This window comes from Seriola lalandi, unplaced genomic scaffold, assembly GCF_002814215.2.
Source record: "Seriola lalandi dorsalis isolate HSWRI2012SDOR001 ecotype SW California unplaced genomic scaffold, Sedor1 jcf7180002054671, whole genome shotgun sequence".
Taxonomy (NCBI): domain Eukaryota; kingdom Metazoa; phylum Chordata; class Actinopteri; order Carangiformes; family Carangidae; genus Seriola; species Seriola lalandi.
This window is the reverse complement of record NW_019525224.1, coordinates 590,091-612,189: the sequence shown is the minus strand read 5'-3', so window position 1 is coordinate 612,189 and position 22,099 is coordinate 590,091. Positions and strand designations below refer to the sequence as shown.

The 22,099-nt window shown below is 40.1% G+C and overlaps 1 protein-coding gene across 3 annotated transcripts in view; it reads left to right on the top strand.

Annotated features, from left to right (window-relative positions):
- The window catches only part of LOC111666064 (solute carrier family 66 member 2), a 44,986-nt gene that overhangs the window by 8,539 nt on the left and 14,348 nt on the right, over window positions 1-22,099 (top strand). For all 3 annotated transcript variants that reach the window (XM_087177963.1, XM_023421266.2, XM_023421267.2), the window contains exon 4: window positions 19,968-20,184. In XM_087177963.1, coding sequence (XP_087034089.1) covers window positions 19,968-20,184 — 217 coding nt within the window. The remainder of the gene's footprint in view (window positions 1-19,967; window positions 20,185-22,099) is intronic.

Genomic DNA, 22,099 nt, shown 5'->3' with positions numbered 1-22,099 from the left:
TGAGCACATACGCTACTCTCCAGTAACTTATCGCCTCATAAAGTCACACCGTAGCTGTTCTTTACAGCCACAGATCTGTTCAGAACCAAGCAGAGGTTCCTAACCGGGGCTCTTCAGGCTGTCTTATAGCTGAAAATTCATTGACGACCAGCTATTTGATTTGGAGTTTAAGTTTTAAATTAATCAATTTTTATCAGATTTATTAATAGACTCTTAACTACTGCTGGGGGATCAGCGCTATATTTTTCTCAAGCATAACTCGATGGGAATGGAGAGTTTAATTTTTACCCTTTTCACTGTCATCTCAAATCTTTTAAAGTTTGAATGTCTAACTCACTGGTGGTCACACAATTTCTTTACATCAGATCGTACTGAAAAATTGTCAATCATCACGTGCATGTGCAACATTTTAATAAGACATTTACCAAATAAAGCAACAACATAAAAATACATTACTTTTCAATGTTTCTGAACTTTCAGTGTAGAAAAAATATATATAAATATGTAAAATTACAAATTTTTTCACTGTTTCTTCACAGTGTTGATTGTAGAGTTGTGTATTGTGTGGTGTATGCTTGTGCTTAACTACAACTAAAATAGAGCGCAAGATTTTAAACAACACTCAAGTATTTCTGCTGCTGCTGGACTCTACTTGTTTACTGTATTTGTAGTTGGTCACGTCAGTCCATGTAAGACAGTCCAGGTGTGCATGGGTAAGTCTGGTCCTGTGTCTTTTCCTAATGTTCATGGTGGAAACTGTGGATTCACAGGCAAAACTATTTACAACAAAGGACATCAGCTTCTGCAAATGTGCTTCACAGATGGGTACTCACTGTCAGAGATCACGTTGCAAAAGTGGTGTACACCTGCTCCAAGTTCAGTTTTGCGGATGTAATTGGACTGCAATGATGGGATTTTAGGGCTCTAATATAAAATAAATAGATAAATAACAAAGCAGTAAATGGCAAAAGACTTTTTGGATCGAAACCCTTTTTTCACCTCATTTCACCCCTGCTTATACTCGGATGTTATTCCCTCCCCTGGAGATGGAGATTTAGTGAATTCAGGTGGCAGGTGACGCCTGTCAAGAACTCCAACTTAAGCACCCACTCAGGGATTCACAGAGTCCGGCTCTTCTCTCTGTGCTTGAAAGGAATTCATGTATTTGAAGCTAATTCATGGCTCTGGCGAGGATCAAGTTGGTTGATAATCTGTACAACCAGTTGCATTAATTTCTTAAGATCCATGTTTTTTAGGTTTGGCAGGAGCGCTTATTGGTGAATAATACGGTGGAACGCGGCAAAATTGGGGATATCTTCCCTCTTCTCAACAGCCTGATGACACCCATCACTTTCCAGCACATATTAAAGGCTCTAGTGGCTCATACAGATGCAAGAGATCAGTTGAGATTGTTCTCATCCAAAAAGTTCTCAAGTGCATTTAAAATGTCCCCGCCTATAGTTTGGCCTCGCATTAGCAGCAAGCACAAAAGCTCTTCACCAAAAGAGCTGTCTTTGGGGAACCAGACCCAGATGCATAGTTGTGCAACATTAGCAGTGTCAGCGCTTTCATCCACAGTCAAGGTGAAGCATTGAACAGCTGACAGGTCCACGCTCAGCTGACAACTACAGCCCCTGTATTCATTGTAAAATGGCCTCTTTGTTACTAAAGTTGGACAAATAATTTTGGCAGATGACAACGCTCCTTTACAATGTCTGCATCTGTAAATGCTTTCTTATGCTTTGCTAGAATCCATGCAGTTTCGTATGCTGCTCCTGTAAATTATTCAGCAGTCGAGCGAGCAAGTTTTTGTTGCCATTTAATTAGAGCAGAGAGTTTCTCAATTTTTTATTCCCTCTTAAATTGCCATCAGGTGGGAATTTGACACTGATGTTGGCATGCAAAGTTTTAAAATGCCTTTCCAAATTGCACTGTTTAAAATCTGAACACATCTTCTGGCATAAAAAGCACATTGGGTTTGAGTTGTTTTCCATAAGGAAAACCTCATCTGTCAATTTCCCCTGAAACTTTCTGTGTTTGTTTTCTAGGGTGCGAACATTTCTCCTTTTGCTGACCTGTTCTCCCTTGCACTCTTTTGCCTGTCCGTTCTCTTCCTCTTCATCGTCCTCTCCATCCTCGTCCTGCGTTTGACATGGTTCCCTTTGTGTGGTGGTTGGCTGTTTGTCATTCAAAGCATATAATAACAACAACATGCTGCCTGCAAGTGGCAGTAAGTTGATGACCATACAAAGGCCTTTGTGTAAAACTGAAACCATTGTGTGACAAGAACAGAGGCTCTGCTGGCTGCATGTGGCCCAGAGGCCTCGTAATGACCATCTAGGGTTTAACTTCTTATTCCTCAGGTTGTTTCTAAGTACAAAAGCGCTAAGTACAGATTTAGTGAGTTGTGATCCTGAATCAGTGTTCCACTTTGAAGGTGAAGGTGTTTGCATTTCCCTGTAGGTTTATGTGTGACTTTTGAGAGAATTTGAAGACAAACAACCGGCTTATTTTGTGCCCTCTGTGTGTCTGTTTTGTCGTACATCATAGGCAGGGAGAGTGAGTCTTTAGCACTTGCATACTGTATATGTGTGTTGCACTTTTCCTAACTTTGACCCGGTATACTGTCACAGTGATGTACTCACTGACTGGTGCAATGCAGAGTATGAAGACTCTGCCACTCAGCCTTATCTGTAACACTCAGGCAACACTGCAGCTGGGTGAATCAGGTGTAACAATACAAACACAAACACACACACATGGACACACACACACACACACACAGACACAAAGACAGATACTGTGCAACCCAGCCAATAACATTTACATATCCTGCACCACACAGAAAAGTGTTCTGCTTACTTTCAACATCAAGTGTGTTTAATTAAATCCTTAATAGCAGTTAAGTTTAATTAGCAAGTCAAATGAAGTCAGGTAGGTGAGAGGTGGTTTATTAGCAGAGGAGCATATTGGATTACTTGGGCAAAATATTTAAAAAATAGAAAATAAATAACATGCCTCAGAGGGAGTATTTGTACCGATAATTGTTTTGCTTGTAAATCTTCACTGAAGTTCATAGAGGAGTCACAATGTGTAAACATTTTCCTAAACCAAAGATAAGTTTTGTAATTACCTTTTCGACTGAGGAAGTTGTTTTCCCAGTCATTTTTTGCCTGTTGTGACTTTTAAGTGTAAGAGACATCTGCAGCCGGAGGGGTGGCATGTTGGAAGGTATTAACGCAAGAATGTGGACTATCCCTCATGTGTGATGTCTGAGGTGACCATGCAGCTCTCATTGACTGTTTGTCATTCTCATGTCCTGAAATTAATTATTTAATTGTGAGGAGTGCAGCTGATATTCTACACACAAAGTGTGCATATGTGTGTGTGTGTGTGTGTGTGTGTGTGTGTGTGTGTGTTATACATTATGCATTTTGAAACACACAGTCACAATAGCAATAACACAAATGTAAATAATCAAATGAATGATTGCTGAATTTCATTTAGCTGCTTCAGTTTCAGGATCCTGGTGTTGTGCATGTTTTCTCACTTACACACTGTCATGACAACAGGGACACTTGAATAGAACAGACCCTTTATTAATGTTATTAGTAACACCTTAATATTCAGACTTACCTCAGCCTACCCATCAACCTGAATCAGGGGTTTAATCAGCTGAAAAGAGTGAAAACACCTGTGTGAGTGTGCAAGGAGCCCTGCAAAGTACTGCAATAACCTGAAGGGCTGTATGGTAGGCAGGTGGAAATCATTCATCAGTATATGAAATAATGGTATACTTAAAAGAATGTTACAGATTGTAAAGGTAAATGTAGGTGGTTTGTAGTGAATGTGCTAAAAATGTGAGAAACATTGGTGTCCTTAAATTTAATTAAAAGGGTGAAATTTAACTCAAGAGACCAGATCTCCTGGTGAGCCTGATATATTTACTAGTTTTAGAGCATGATTTAAGGAAAATCATTTTTATCAAGCATTTAATGGTAAGTGAATCTGATTTGTTCTTAATTGACCTACCTGGTCCAGAAAAGGTCACATTAAACAGAATGGAAACTCAGTCGTGGCTTTCAAATGGAAAATTTAATATTGAGCAAATTTCTCAGCCTCTCTCTGAGGGTCTGCCCTGATACCTTGTGGTTATTTATGGATGTGGGTTAGTAATTCATGAATTTGTCTTTGACCCTGTTGAACTGGTTGTGTCAGTCAGGACAGTGTGTCACCTCATTAGACCAGCACAAGAGAGAAGACCTGACAAACAGACAGCATCTATCACCATCTATTTCTGCCATGTAACCTGACAGTTGTGTGCGTGTGCCTGTGTGTATGTCCGTGTGTGTGCTTGCATGCGTGTATGCAGGGGTGTTACAGTAAGGTATATGTATCCATCTGTTATGTGTGTGTACTATATTCTTAGGGCATGTTGCGCATCTGTTTTAGTAGGCGTCCAGATGCCTGCTAATTGAACATGAAGTCAAAACCCTCTGAGTGACTGTTCAATATGGCAAAAGATATTATCACAGTACATTTTCCTACATTGCCTATATTGATATTTAAGTAATACTGTTATTGTATTAAAGTATCTTAACATGACTAAAGCTTGAGGAAACTAGAGGGTTCTTTCTGATTTAAACGTAATAGTTTAAGTTAATGAAAAAAAATAGCATTTAACTGTGTCATAGTCATAAATTAAACTTATCTGTTGTTGGTTTGTATGAGATTAGGTAGTTTACAGTCAGTGTGTCAGATACAGTAACAATCTATTTAATCAGCTTTTCAGTATTGAGAGTATCAGCATTTTTCTCTAAGCCATATTACTTTTAAATAACCAAAGCACCTCTGTATTATTGCATTAGCATTGTTGCCCTGCTTTGTCTGTAGTTTTCTTGCATGTGGAGGGTAAAATAAAATCACTATTACTTTACTTAGTTCTCTTGCACATGGTTTTTTCTCTCATTTTTTCCTTCACAGTTGATGGGCCACTCTGTTTCCGCCAGGACTGTGTAAGCAAACTGAGACCCTAACCAGCTGTATTGCAGCCTGGCTGCCACCATTATTAAAGCTACACACCAAGAACCACATTAAATATAAATTCCCAAAGTGTACTTTCTCTAAATTTGTGTTGTGGTGTCGATGAAGGGCAGTGGCATGTGGCAGCCTCCAGCAGGGGAAAGAAAAGAGCCTGCACACACACACACACACACACACACACACACACACACACACACACACACATATTCACTTCTTTCGTCTTTTTAGTTATCTATTTCCATTATTTCTTTATTATCTCTATTTCCACCTCTCCTCATGTTTCTCACATCTTTGGAAAATTATTTCTCACCACATCTAAAAAGCTTTGTCTCTTCTTCACATAATCCCCTGCTTGCCTTAAGTGAGGAAAGCAACAAAGATGTGTTAGTTTTAGAGGTTTGCAGTTTTTGTCAGGCCAGCTGTTCAAACCAAAGGGAATCACACTGCAAAGACAAATGATAACTAGCACTTAAATACATTAAGTACGTTACAGAAAAACTACTGATTATGGACAGGCTGAACTGCAGAGAAATAACTTTAAATCCCTCCAATGATGCATGAAGGGCAAGCAAATTTGTCCAGTTACTCATGCAATCCTTGAAGGGTTAATGCACATTAGTCCTTGACTCCACAATGTCAAGGAGGCGGCATGATAAACACGGATCCCAGTGCGGTTTAAACTCATTATCCCCTCACTGAGTTGAGCTGAAATGAGCACGGCCTCCGTCACTCTCTCACGGATTCGTTGCTCAGTGTTTTGGGCTCTGATCAGAGCCGATCACAGAGAATGTGATAGAGTCAAACTTAAAAAACCCTCTGGCTCGCTCATTAAGAGAAAACTCTGTCTGTCTCACAGTCTGGTTTCTCACACAGAGCTGCAACATCATAAATACCTATGCCCTAAAGAAAATCGCCTCACTAAAACTACTTGCTGTACCACTGGTAAAAACACTTTGTTTCTAATTGGTTTATATTCCTTATTTCAGTGGATAATTGGCCAAATATACATTGTCTAGGCTGCAGGGGAAGTTAGAGTCATGATTAAATATGCTTGTGTCAGTTAACCCTTCTATCATTGCAAAGTTCATGATTCACTACTCACACTTGCAAGCGAAAATACACATCCTCTCATAGAAAGTTTTCAAACTCTAAACTTTCAGGGCTGATTTTGTAGAAGAACAAGAACTTACAGCTGTGTGTATAGTAGAGGATATCGCAGGGTGCTTGCTTTCCCACTGTCCTAATTGGAGAGGTGGTGCTGTGCCCTGGGCACTGTGCCATCCATGAGACACTAGACTTGTGCAGACTCCTCTCACTCGTCAACATGTCACGCTGTGCTTCCTGAGAACATCAGTGCCTGCAGGACCGCCCTCAAACCCAAACACACATACACACAAACCTGTAAAATCAGACCATGACAAACATCCCAAACTGGCAAGAAAAATACCTACGTCACTGAAAAACTAGGATATCAGGAATAAAAAAACAGACAACCAGATGATTAGTTCGTCTCTTGTTTACTTACAATCTGTCTCTGTTGTCAGATGTTTGGGTTGATCAGTTTTGTAACTTTTCCTCAGCTGGTGATGCATCTGCAGATCAAATAGTTCCACCAAATCAGAGCGTCCCACAGCTCAGATAATTATGAGAATAACAACTTCAGCAAGACAAAAGCAGCTTGCAACAACTAGAAGTCCTTGTAAACTCCTCATCTCCACTGCATCTCTTGGACTGTGATGAATAACTTTTAAACATCACTGCTGTTATATTAATCCTGATTGAGTTTAACACAGTGCACTATATTTTAGTGGACAGCCCACAATGCTTTAAAAGAGTTCATGTTAGAAAGTCTGCATCACTGTACACCCTAATATGATCAATCTTTCAGGTGATCAGTTCTCTGCAGATGCGTGGATAGGGGAATAGCTCAATTCTGTATCCAAATTTATATGAGTTCAGAGTAATACAGTATATGTAACCTTTAAATAAACTGAAAACCAATACGCCATTCTTAATAGTCAAGATTACCACGGCTTCACAGATAATTCTGTTTGCTGAATGAAGAAATGTATTGGTGTAAAACATGTCCCATTTCCTCAATGTATCGTACGCCTTGTGGACAGTGCAGCAGTAGGCACATTGGACGATAAGCTAATGTCACAGGGAAGAACATTGCGAGAATATTGCAAGATGCAAAACATTTCTCATTCTCTCCCTCTGGGAAGCAGCCATCTCACTCTCTCTGCTCCACCCTCCCCTTGACTGTCATTCTCAGACTTCATCCATCTCTTCTTCTTTTTAATTCCTCTCTTCTTTACCCAACCTTGTAAATCTTTCTCTTTTTCTCTTCTGTCTAAACTGTTGAGTCGAGCAAGGGGACACTGATGCAACCTCACAGCAACAACATGCTGGCTGATCCTCTTCCATCTCTATTATGTTACAGAAACAACCACTGAAAATCAGTCGGCTACAAAAAGGAAAATTTGTGAGAAGACATCCATACAGATCCCAGTGAATTAAAGTATGTTTATGAATAGATCTAGTCAGGTACAATCCCTGTTATTAAAATGTGTGCGACAACGTGCAACATCAAACAGCGTTTAACCCTGACAGGGATTTTGTTGAGGGATGTGTCTCTTTTTCTAGCATTTATAAGGAAAGTTGACATGACAACCAGTATCCAGTAGTCCTTGTAAAATGCATTGTCTTTGCATTGTTAGTGACATGAAAGGGCTCTACTACCAGAGCAGCTAAGATTCATAAAGTTGGTTTCTCCTGTCGTTGTAAAGCAGCTATAAACATATAAATCAAGCAATGCACAATCAAAAAATACAAATTGTACTATCTTCTTTGATTTCTTGTGTCTAAGAATGTACATTTCAGTCTTTGGTCAGTCAGGAAGTTGCTTGTACTTCTTGATGCTCATACAGTAATTAAAAACACACTTGTTAAGAATTCCCTTTCACAGATTCAAATTAACAGCTAAGAACACTGTAAATAGACCCAATCTGAGCGGCTAATTAGCATTTTCCCTTGGCAGTCCTTGTGTTTGTGCCATTTGTCTGTTTTCACTCTAAAGATGGTGAAAAAGAAAAAGTATTACTGCAATGCCAGGTGACACAAATAGAGAACTGTGTTACCTATTTAGTGACTCCTTGACACTAACAGTGTTATGTTTCAGAGAATATAATAATATTTTAATGCTTCAGTTTTGTATGTTTGTATTCTTCATGTCTGTTATCCTCCTCTGCTTGCCTCAGTTGGTAAAATATTTTGCCTTGTTAGCCCCTGCCTTGCTTTACCATTCACACAGTATTGTAGGTGCTTAAGAAGCTACAGGTATAAACAATCCCAATAAACCGCTATGGGCATTATTAGGGTTGTGTCTAAACACACACACACACACACACACACACACACACACGCACACACACATACAGAGGGAGAAGAAAACAAGGGAAAGTAGCCAATTGTGTAGTGAGGAAGGTCATTGGACATTCTAAATATCTAAATAATGACATTTAATGAGCCGCCGCGATGCTAATTACTGTGGACTCAGACTGGGTGATGAGGTAATTGTATCCTGTGGAAGAAGATGAAGAAGTGTTTGTGGCTGTGTGCGTGCGTGCGTGCGTGTGTGCGTGCGTGCGTGCGTGCGTGCATGTGTGAAATTGTGATAGATACTAGATAGATATACAGATATCCTCTAGTGCTGAAATAATGTTTTTCATATGATTTCTATGATCACCTAACAGTTTCAGTCATTGCATCATGTTCTGTATTTTCCTGTGCGTTGCTCATGCAGAAAATTAAGCTGCAGTTTCTGTTGCATGCAAAGTCAGCAGCAGTCATGTGTAAGTTATTGAAAATTGGTTATTTTGTGCCGTGTACAGTTTCTTAAAATTGCTTTTAACATCTGGCAGCAGATCACACTGTCAGATACTTATTCTGACTATTCCCTACACCAGCACTTCAGTTTTTCATCTTTACATTTAATAAATATTTGTTTACTGCACATTTGATAACAATCACTTGTAATTCATGTAGGCACGGTTTTTCCTGTGATAGAGACAGACTCAGAGCCCATCTCCAGTACTGAGACCAAGCAGAAAACTAAGGATTTACAGCATTAACCACATTGTTCTACAAATTCCTAAATTTCCAAGCAACTGTGGCACCTCATGTTTATTCATGTGTAATTAATACAAATTTACAATGGGGTTTCCTTAACATTTCTAGCTGTTAAATCTCATATTGTGTCATATATTTCACCCTTTTTCTGTGGAAGTTCAGCGCCCTCTCATCCAAACATGTCATATTGTATTTATGAACACACTAATATAAATTGTAGATGCATGGTAGATGTTACACTGTGAATACTAATAAGTATAAAAAAATATGTTCTATTATATCCATAACATTAGGAAATGTCACCATGTTCCCAATAATTACAATAATTAATGTTATTTACAGAAGCCCTGGGCAGACATCACCCTAAAATTCTGCTAATATAAACTGCACTGAAGCTGTATGTAGTGTATATCAAACGTGCATGTCGGGTACTCAGGCTGTATTCAGTTGTTTAATTCTAAGTTGAAAATACATGTTGATGTTATGCCCTAAAGGAAATAGCCTCACAAAACAACTTATGGTATACTGTATACAGACATGCCACATCACAAACTATCATTTCTGCTGTGAAGGTCATGTTGTTTGATTGGGAAAGCCTTTGACATAGACAATGTAAATCTGTAGCTAATAATAGTGTTGTTTCCCAGCGTGACTTTGTTTTCCAGTCACATTATCTTGGATTTACACCTGCTTATCTCTATAGGATGAAACCCTGCCACTGATATTGTGTCTGCCCTTTCCTAATAAATAATTTGGACCTTTTTGGCTCCCCATGATGCTGCGTCCTTATCTGGACCTCCCGACTCTTCCATCTGGTCAACAGCTGATTATTATTGGACCAGATCACCTTCAAACATAGCCAGGTTTAACTTTGATTGTGTGTGTGTGTGTGTGTGTGTGTGTGTGTGTGTGTGTGTGTGTGTGTGTGTGTGTGCGCGCATGTGTGCGCATGTGCTAAATAGAAAGGAAAGAGACAGACAAAGACAAAACAGAGTCTGTGTTCCTTTGTCTATATGTAGATCATTAAGCACTGTACTGCAGACCCACGTCACTGACATGTATTTGTGTGTCTTCCCGTGTCGCCGAGTGTATGAGCGAGACAGAGAGAGTTGAGAAAGAGCAAAAGAACAAGAGAGCAGAAGTGTAGTTAATTTGATCTCTTCCCCCTCTGTCTCTGACATGCTCTCCCAGCATGTGTGCAGAGGAGTAGAGTGTTTCAGTGATGGTTCACCTCCTCTGTTCCATTCACTCCTTCATCTTTAGCGCCAAGGTCACTGCAGCTCAGCGCTTTGGCTTCACCCCCCCCCTGCAGTCCAGTTATCATCCATGAGACACACAGCTCCTTGATCCACTACACCTGCACATCAGCTTTTCAGAACCTTTTTATGTCTGCTATAATCAGAGTTGACACAAACATGCAGTCAAGCAAATGTAGTGTTACTTTATTAAAATATTAAGTTATAACAGTTGCAACAGCTTTATTCTTTAGTGCCACATACGAGTGAGTGAAGAAAACTTGTTGCATTCCCCAGTTTTTTCACACATTTTTCCTCTTAGGTAAGAACAAGATATATGAGTAGTTCACACCTGTTGTGTAAGTGTCATTTGACTTTGGAATTTAATGCCTTAATCTGAAATAATTTGACTTTAAATGTGTGTGTGTAAACTACAAACAACAACAAACTGAAAATTCCAAGCAAATAGAAACCTGCCAAATTAATGTCCTGTTCTGTAGCATTTTGGGGTGTCAAAAACAAGGCAAGTTCATCTAACTAACTATTATTATTATTCCCACATGCACCCACATGCATACTATGATTCATGCTGCAACAGAGTATCACATGGACATTAAATAAAAAGCAGGAATGGGTAAACATTGTATTTACGATGTCTTGGCACACTGCCAAATTGCCAAATTGTCTTGCTAAAATTACAAGACTGTAATAAAACCAATATGAGTACACCAATGTTAACCCAGTATGGATGGGAACATCAAACACTGTATAAGATGAAACCCAGCACTTCAGTCTCATAGTTATTGTTTCATTTCTAATCCAGTATGCTGGAGTAGAGCCAGAACAATAGAAAACATGTCACGGATCATATACTTAGGGACTGCATTGTATGTAGTTACAATTATGAGCATAAGAACCGTCTAAAAAGACAGAGTTTCCTGTTCACTGTCAGCTCAGTGTCAGCTCCTTGCCCTGATGTTCTGTTATCAAACAAGCATTCACAACCCCAGCTCGGTGTAGTCTGACAGCATGAGCTGCTTGAACGCTGACTGGAAGCGCTAGCCTGCAAAGGAAAAAATAAAAGTGAGGCCAAGGATGTTTTGCCTCATCTGAATCTCCTGATGGTGGAAATGAAAGTCAGATCAGGCAGTGGGTGTATTTAAAGTTTCTGAAAACAAAATGATTAATTAAGAATAGTTAAGAATGATTTGAGAAACTGGCTAGAACAATGATTAAGAGTCTGTTATGCCATTGATTGCAGAGACGAAAATAGCCTCAGTGTTTGGGATTAGTAACAGCTAACACCCATAGTAGGAAAACATATCCGCTCACTCATCACGTTAGATAACCTTTGAAAAAGACATGAAACGAAAAGAACAGTGCTTTCTTTGAAACAACGTCAAACTTTCATTTTGCTGCAGACAGCAAATCCTAAACAAGTGATGAACTTCAAACAGAGAACGCTGAAGTTTCTTAAGGCCAAACCACCTGCAGACACACCCAATCTCATGTGATCTTGAAAAGAGTTGAGATATTTACGGGTTTAGCTGGCATGCAAGGCAAGATACAGAGGCTTCTAGCTGCTATCAGGACAAGTGAAGGACAATTCCTTTGAAGGGTTTTTTTTTTATCTCTTATTCTGTATGCTTAATGGATCTTACAGTACTGCAAAGATGCAGAAGACGACGGTGGGGTAGACTGGGAGAAGGTACTGTGACTGAAAAGGTTGAGAGGGAGAATGGAAAGAGTTATAAGAACGATGGCAAGTGAGAATTCAATGTTAAAAGATGCAGAGACCAAGACCCCCTCTGCTCCTAGTCAGTGAGAACCACGAGGGTCCAGAGACCTGGTGCTAGAGGACTAAATGTTTTGAGGTGAGATGGCAAGTGTGAAGTATGAAGTGTAGGGAAAAAAGACATGTACTGCCACTCTTTCAGACTACACTTGCAAATCAGATCTATGTTTTTAAAATTATAGCCACGGCGTGTAGCCTCTTTCTAATATTTTTTTATGCTCCAAAACATATCTTAATGTGGAGAGGTGCTATCAAAATTTTCTGTGACTCGGTTTCATTGAACAGTCTGGCAGCAGAACAGATATATTCCCCTCTGAAATTTTAGAGTCTCACCCTGGTGAGTCTAGCTTGATTTCCAGAACTTGGATATTGTAGCTTTAAATTATGCACCTTGGGCTTGGGCGACTTAGGTCCAAGGGACCTGTGAAGATCTCTAGTAGAATGTGGAAGACAAAAATGAAAGAGAGACTAAAGAAATCAATTATGATGACATTTACATAAGCCTAGAGCAGGGCAATATAGCCTATAAATCATTACTTTGGTATGTTTAGAATGCTTTTCCAATACCAAAATATTATTCAAATAAAATTAAGCACCTCGCCACATACATGGCATTATACAGTAGCTGCTACACATGGAGTAACCTGCACAGAATATTGCCAGGTACTAGCGTTTTATATATCTGGAGTATAGTAGTAGTCTTTTTTGGGGGGGGAACGTGGCATACCAGAGCCCGCCTGACTCACACTCATTCATCTCCCGAGCTGCAGACAGCAGGCAGAGACTTTAGGGATGAAAGTGGACAGAGGAGCTGGAGCATAAATAAATATTAAAAGGTAGATTAGATGTAATGTGTATAATGTGAAGGTTCAGTCCATGTCACTGAAGGAGTGTACAGTATATCCTGACTTTGAGAAATGGGTATGAATGTGGAGATCCATTAGCACATAAGAGAGGTCAAGTGGTCACAGAATTGTTGTAGTGGGTTGTTAATGCCAATAGAGCTCATTAGTTAACCCTCGTCTAGGTCAGGAGGCTAGAAAGAACACACACATACACTCAGTGAGGAAGCAATCAGTGGTAGAAAAACACGGTTACAATTCGCAAGCAAGGTCAAAGCTGCCCAATGTGAGAAGTGCTACTGCAGCAGAAACTCTGAGGAAAAAGTGTTCCTGACAAACATTATTTGCTGCAGAACATGCATAAAATCAATTTTTCTTTCCCTCTTAAATTATAATGGCATATTGAGCTAACTGGCTCAATTTGGTAGCAGTTGTTGAGACATCTTAGAGGTAGTGGCATGTGCTAAGCTAACTGTCCTAATATCACCATTCATTTCATCTTATAGCCTTGTAACTTATAGCACATTCTTAGTAGGTGCTAATAGGAACCTCTAATAAAAGGCACATATTGCCTCCCCATTAGGCATTCAAAACAGCAACTGTAGACTATTGACTTCTGAATGTATTACTTGAATGTTTCTGCTTGAATGACTTTTGTAATACACAAAGTATTATGCAAATGAACGTGCTAGTTCTCCCTGTGAATAGATATTCATCAGAAGATGCAGGCAGACTTTTTTTTGTTTTGGCAGATCTGACCAAACAGGTCATAACGACCACTGCAGTGCTGTCGAGGACCATAGAAACAATGTGACCCTCTGTTACAGCTGAATTTATTTTGTTAATTTATTATACAAGATAAAATTAGATGATGTACTTAGGGCTAATTGGTCAGTGAAGCAAATCCAAAACTGTATTAAAAATGTAAGCTGAAAAGATAATGCAACAGAAACAAATCCAGTGTCAAATACACAATGCATGTATAGAACATTACGATGCTCCCTTTTCCCCTATGGGAAACACACACAGCGAAGCCGTTAGCAATGAAAAAGTAAATTGGCCATTAATTAGTTTAAGACCTTTGTGAATTTTTCTGTGCCTTGACTACTCTCAATGAGAACATGTTTGCTTGAAGCTTTTTTTTGGCAGCTTAAGAGGCCAATTAAGAGCATTGTGGTGGGGTTCCCTTTTTGTGTGATTGCAGACAATAGCTGCTGACTGAACTCAGTCGGGAAAGCTCTCAGGAACGCGGCTCAAAAGTTTACAGGAGGGAGATGTGAATTTGGGCAGAAATAGAAATCGTTACCACAAATAACCCCTGTAAAGCATGACTGGACCTGAGCTGTACATTCTCCACACAGTGCCAGGGTTGTCACTTCTGACATTGAAGCATCTGACCAGTTTATGTTTGTATTGACTAATCAACGTGTGGATTTTCTATGCTGTCACACTGATATCCAAGTTTCATAAATACCTGATTGCTAAAACAAAGTTTGGGTAAGATTTTGTGATCGATATGGTCTTTGCAAAGTTTCTGAGGAGCTGCGGGAATAAGAAGATTAAATGCTCTGTCAGCATTACTCATATTTGACAGTCCTACTCTCTATGCTCATATATAAATGATTTTAATACAGCCGAATTTCCAATAAAGCTTGTTTTTCTTTTTCTGTTGTCAGACAACAGAATAAGTATGAAATAGTAACTGAAACAGCTCATTAAGACTACATGACAACCAGGAGTAATTTCCAAGCCATTTCCAAGCTGCTGCTGCACTGCTAAAATCCTGGTTTTACAACCACAGCATCATCTGACAAAGTCACCATACACATACATTTAAGACAACTGCTGTGGTGTGATTTTGGCTATATTTATTTTTAAAATGATCACACAGAGAAAGTTAAAAGCAACAGAATATCTTTCATATTTTCTCTCTCACACCCTGCACAGTCTCCACCTGGGTAACAAACTGCTGCTCACTGAACAGCGTGGATGCAGAGGGTACTTTTTTTTGATAAAAGTCAATAAAGGAGTCTGATAATAAAAACTGTTGTGGATCCAGTGTTGATGTTATAGAAAAAAAATCATTTTGAAAGAGCGACAGCCACTGGGAGAAGTCCAACACTCGGCCGACCTGTGGTGTAACCCATTCACTCACTCACTCACTCACTCACTCACTCACTCACTCACTCACTCACTCACTCACTCACTCACTCACTCACTCACTCACTCACTCATTCATTCACCCACTCACTCATTCATTCACCCACTCACTCATTCAGGGCTTTAGCGGACCATGGCGGGTACCAGTTCAAGACAGTAAATCCACTCGGGAGGCAATTTGCTCTTTTGTGTGTGTGTGTGTGTGTGTGTGTGTGTGTGTTACATTCCTTGTGTAACTTATAGAGTGGACATTATTTTAGAAGCTCTTGTAAGAGCTGACAGAGAAAAAGGGAGACACACAGAGAGCTTGGACCCTTTCCTGTCTGTCTTCACTTCAACCTGTTTGGCCAGTGAACCAAGTTATGTCTCTGCTGCAGAAACAATCTGTTCAATCTGTAGGACAGTGAGAGTTCAGAATGGTTCAGCGACTTTCTGTCTGTCCACATGATTGCAGCGTGCCTGTCATGTCCCTATTAAAGCTTGTCAGGAAGATATTAGAAGATTTTTCCGGTGTGCCACTGCTGCATGTTGTGCTTGTGTACTGAAAAAGCAGAGGCGGTCTACAGGTTCAGCTCACAGATGCTGTAAGATGGCCTTTGGCTAATTTTTGGGTCTGGTCAGGATAAGGTAAAGCTGTCAGTCACTTGTGTTGTCAGCCATCTGTGGACAAACTGAAAAAAATGGGATTTTTATCCATTTCAATAAACTGAAAAGTCCATTACGTCGTGCATGTCCTTCAAAATGCCGCACCTATCCTCAGATGAGACAAGTGAGCCAAAAAAATGTCAAACAGCAACTTTCACACATCTTAAAATACACCAAGCAGGCTCTGCAGAGTGTAGTCGTTCTGCTCACAGACTGATAGTGATGAGTCAGCATATCTCAAAGCTCTCTAGCTGTCAGTGTCTATGCTTGTCTCTGTCTCGGGGTCTCTACTCTCACCTCTGTACTGTGTTCTCTCTGCTCAGCCTGATGGGAAGTGCAGTGAGTTTAGCCTCCATATATCTACTTGACTGACTCAAGGCTACTCTCCCTCTGTTTCTGACTCACTCTCCATCCCTCCTTCCATCTGTAATCATCCTCTCCCTCCTCTGTGCAGCTTGTGTGAGACCGCTGTTAAGGTCTAACGGTGCTGAAACTAAGTCTTGACAATGCTATACCCTAGATAGGGCCGCTGAGGCTTTCACAACTACAGACATGCACATACACAAATTGATTGAGTTATCCTCCCTGAGCAACTGCACGTCATCCTAGAGTAACTTCATATACAGGTATTGACATCCTCGGGGCTGCTCCCTCTTCAGTTTTAGTAATTGAATTGTTTGATCTTCAATGGGCTTTGTGTAAACAAAGAGTCTGTGTGAAGAAAGAGTACCACTCCTCCTCCTGGCACTCCCGAGTCTCTGCGGTCTTTGAAGTGGGGCCCTGGCCTCGACACTCAGCAGACAGGACCATGCTGTTTGGAAAAGGCCAGGCCACCTGTGATGTCCTGTGGTGACAGAACAGCAGCCACAAAGGAGGTGTGTGTATGTGATTCTGTGGATGTGTGTGTGTGAGTGTGAAGTGGCGACATGTTTTTTTTTTTTATAGTGCTGTCACACATGCACTGTAACTCTGAACTTATGTAGACATTACCCGGAGGAGCTGTATGCGTGAACACAACTGTCCAAATCATTTGGACTGGACATTAAATTGACTTTTCCCTGCCAGCTTCCTAGTACGAAGCCTGTGTAATGTCCTATTGGGTGTCTGTGTGAACAGAGCAAGTCATTGTCTGGAGAATACACATTGAACGAGTTGGGTGCATTGATGACGTTTCTATCCTGCCTCCTGCACAATCTAACCAAACGGAGTATTTCCAGTAGGTGAGACCACATCTGACAGCGACAGTCTTCTGTGGTGTGCTACATGTGTGAAAGCGCTGCTCCAGATTATGTCCAGACCTGATTCTGTAGACATGGTCCTGAGTTCATATGAAAAGACACCTTTAGTCAGCAAGGTGGGCGAAAAGAAAGAAGTGAGATGATCAGGGAGAGCAAGTTGAGGATGATGCAAGGTATTAGAGGAGGACAAATACAAGAGATGACTGCATGAATGATGCATAGCTTTCTCTCTTCATTATACTCTTCCAGGCAATTTGATTATGCAGGTAAACATACGAGGCTTTATAACTGAGAGATGAAATGGCATAGAGAGAGAGGAGGAATGGGGATGAGAGAAAGGGAGGTGGGTGTGTTGCTTTATGCATGAAAATAGATTGGATTGCTTAGTAAGAGGACAAGAGAAAAGTGTTTTTGGTGTGTGTGTGTGTGTGTGTGTGTGTGTGTGTCTGTCTGTCTGTGTCTGTGTGCTGCAGATAAGCAGGAGGGACGGAGGGGAAACTGAATTAAAAATCAAGAGATGAAAATGTTAGAGGCTCAGTGGGAGGTTTTATACACTGAAAAGTTGACAGTAGTTTTGAAATACCACTACTCATTGTTGCTGCTGTCAGCATGTTTATACTTCACCACGTTGGCCTCATTCAAAAGAAAGGCTTTTTATGTTGCTGATAACAGGCGGCCTCTAAGCTTCTCCTGTCTCCCTCTGCCAGCCGCTGGTGGTTGCAATGACTTTAGATTTGACGGTGTCGTGCTGAAGTAACAGGGCATCATGAGTGAAGAGAGACTTGTGAATAAGAGGTAAAGAGTGCCAGACTGTCTGTCTCCAGCTTTTTGGCTTCTATCAGTGACATAGTTTGTGAGGACAGACATAAGTCATGCCCAGAATCGATATTTGTCATGTCATATGTGTGAGTAAGCTGAGAAGCATTATGTGTGTGTGTGTGTGTCTGTGTGTCGTGTCACGTCTCTGTCCTCTCCCACCTTGCACGTCTGTCGTCAGCTGTGGGCGATGTATCTTTTGTGGCTCTCAGTAATAAAGCCATTAATCACGTTCACTGTTTGCCACAAACATGCCACGCCGCACTCGCTGCAAGATGTCTCACTCTGTTTGTCCCAGGACGCAGCAGCAGATGCAGCTCACTGGAGTGGAATGGGAGACATCCCAGCCTTGTGATGGGGGTGTGTGGGGATTTGTGTATGTGTGCTTTATGGAATATGTTGTGTGACCATATATGTACATTATATGAGATGATAGTAATGGATAATGTAATAGCCCTGTTTAGTCGGAGAACTTCCCTCTCTCACTAAAAGAGAATGAGTGGTACTGACCAGAAAAAGTGCATAGGAATACATACTGGTTTTTTCCATATACCTTGTTACTCATTGGTCCATCGCAGTTTCAGTCTACTCAAAAATGGAAATAATTCTGAATTTTTACCTCTCTTGCAAGTACAAAAAAGTGACACAGAATCCCTTGTGTATTACCATAGCATTTAAGAAAATCATTGACCATGAAAGAAGTAGATTCACAAACAAACTGTGAATCAACCACTTATTAACCTTATCCGAAACGCAGACTCCATCTGCCAAAATAGACCGCCCTCTTAATCCCTAATGTTTTTATGATGATTTAAACTACTCATTTTTTAATTGATGAATCAGTTAGTTTATAAAATATTACATCAAAGCCGATGACAGCCTTTTTGACAGCACTAAAACACTTAGAAAAGCAAGCATATCCAAACATTTAAGAGGCTATAAACAGCAATACTTTTTAATTCATTCTCAAAATTGTCATTGATTAATTCTCAGTTATCTTTTAATTGTTTATTATATATTATATTTATTGTACACCTCTTAATCACCTCTTTAAATGATCATATTTATCCCAAATCCAAGTTCTGACCTAAAACTAATTTCTGCTGAAAGGATAAGTTGACACAATGAAAATGATTAAATAATTTTCCACCAAAAATGCCAAAGATTCTCTTGTTCCAGCTTTTCAGTATGCAGATTTGCTGCCTTTTTCTAATGTGCTCTTATTTAGCCATCAATCCCATTTAGCTGATGTCAGCTGGTTTCCACAGCGCCATGATCATACATAAGCAATGAGAGATCATTGATCATTTCACATTATGGTCCATTGAGGAGATGGCTGATGGTGACGGGAATGTTGATGTAGTATGCCTAATGTTTCCTCTCACAAACTTTCTTTTGCAGCTCCTGAAACAGCCTCCTTGCTGGGAACACTGTGACTATTTAAATGTTTGTTTGGTTCTAATTCACAATCATCTCTTCCATTCAAGTTGAAAAGATGTTTTAGAGAAGCAACATCAGCTTTAGACAGCGTGGTCTTTGTATTTATCAGTGAATTGTAAACGCAGCATGTGACAAAAAGGGTTGTTTTAAACCAAAGGTAATAAACTTTCTAAATGTATAACCTGGTCCCGCCAAAGGCCAGGTTATTCCAAAGTAATAGAAATGTAAAAGCCTCTGAGTGCCTCATTTATCTTTGTTCCATTCACCTATGCATTTGCACAGTATTGATTGAGGAGTGCTGTCTTTGCAGAATTTCTATGCATCCTTTAATGAAACACTCATTCTTCCTCTTTCCTCCTGCCTTCTTGTTCCGCTATATAATGCCTTCGACATTTTCAATCTCTGTCTGTCATTATTGCGCTTCTGTTTCCAGCTGCACATACTGTAAGAAGCTCCTCACTTTTCAGCACCACAAACACAGACACATATACACAGTTCCCGACTCTTACTTTCCTCGAACACTTTGTCTGATCAGTGTACATTTGCTGAGTACATTTGTACTGGGTTTAAATATTAAATTTTTAATTAAAATTTTTTTTTCTCTTCATTTGCTCCTCTCCAGACTTGGACTTTCGCTACTTCTGGAAGTGGAGTGCGTTCGAGGACTACCTGCTCTTCTGTTTCGGCTTCACCGTGCTGTGTGCAGTGGTCACCCTGCTGCTGCTGGACTCTGCTGTGTTTGTAGAGATGCTGGGCTCCTTGGCCGTGATGTTTGAGGCCATGCTGGGCCTCCCACAGCTACTGCAAAACTTCCACAACCACTCCACCAAAGGCATGAGGTACTACACGCCCTGAGGTCAAACAGAGCTTTACAGAAAGCTCATACCTCACTGTACTCACACTGGCATAAAGGTTCCTAGGACTTCTCAAACCCACAGTTCTCTAACCTCATGCAGTGTACTCTAATTAACCTCAATGTCCAGGGTGTGAAAGGAATTTAAATTCTGGTGAACAAAATGTGCTAATAAGGTCATTTATAATGATTAAAAGCTACATAAGAAACAGTTAGTCAAAGATTGGACAAACCTTGAGGCTGAGTTTTAAACAGTTTTCTAACTTACCTGTGTTTAACACTGAAGTTCAAACTGCACAAATGGCATAAAAAAGGTGATGAAGGTGATGATAATACTGTTATAGTACAACTTATCTGCCCTCTAAAATCTGTTAAAAGAATCAACAGATATCCCCCAAGAACTGTTATTGATAGAATGAGTTCATGCTACATTTTAAGGTAATTCCTGAGGTTTAGATTTTATCTATGATAAATTCAAGGTCACCTTCAGTGGACAGAGGGAGTAGAGGGTGAAGGAGCGGGACAAACAAGCTTAGCTTGCATTATAAAGCCTTTTCCTGTTGATTATAGCACGTTATGAAAAGGTCAGTGTGTATACTGATTAGCCTCTCAGGTAGAAGACTGTGAGATCAATTACGCCCCTAATGGCACAGAACCTCATACTAATTATGATCATTATTTCCTCATTATGTGTCTTGTCTGTCATCAGTGCAAAAACCATTCTTATAGTGTGTGTGTGTGTGTGTGTGTGTGTGTGTGTGTGTGTGTGTGTGTGTGTGTGTGTGTGTGTGTGTGTATTTGTACTTACATAGTTACATGCTCTGCTTGTCACTCATCTCTACAAAAGCCCAGAGAGACGAAACTAAATATGACATTTTTTCTCTATAGGACACAACTACCATTGTTTCACAACGTGTTTTACACAGATGAGACAGGCTGAGGAGCATCTGCTGCTGCAGTATATTGCATAGACTGACTCATTATCAGAGCTACTTGTTGGGACTAGAATTTATCGTACAGACACATCGCTCACTTATTCTCTTTCAAGTATTCCTGCGCAGCTTGTTTATCCTTCCTATGTGTGTATTTGGCAATGTTGTTCTGTCCTACTTCTCTATACTGTATTTGTTTTTTTGTTGACTCCCCAAAGTATGGGAACAGCATAGAAACAGTGTACACTTGTGGAGTAACAGTGAGAAGAGGAGCTGAGAGGTTTTTCCCTTGAGAGCTGATCCTTCTCACGGCAGACAAGTGACAGAGCTGTCATCTGCTGTATATATTCTCCACATTGTGCAGAGGTCACTGTATATCTATCATTCTTCCTCAAGTCCCCATGTTTTCTCTGGATTAGCTGTCACTCAGTACTGTCACAGTAACTTTTTCACTGAAAGATTTGCAGAGGAAAATTCAGTCTGTGAATATTTTACCTCATATTGCACATGTATCCATAAGCACAAGGGATAGATAAACATATATATCTAAGTATTCAAATAAAGCAGTAGTGTGCTGTAAGATGCTGATGTACTGTTTGAATGGCAAGATGTTCTTTCTTAGTAGTATGCCCCATTTCACATAAAGTGTCCTCGGGGTGTAGGCCTACATCTGGGCTTGCACTTCCTTTAAGCGTCCATTCAGCTCAGAGTGAATATCATGGCAAAGATTAAACACGCAATAACACTGCATTAGGTTTCTCAGATGACTGATGAATAAATTAAGAACATCAGTTTGCTTACCTCAGATCTGTGGCAAAGTTCCTGCATAGTAATATGATACTGTTATATCAGTCACAAAAAAACAAACACAGATGTTAGAAAGTATTTCACAAGACTAATTGAGAACCAGAAAATGCTTTAATTTCAGCATGAATGTTTTCTAACCTCACTATTGATCGCGGCGGCTTA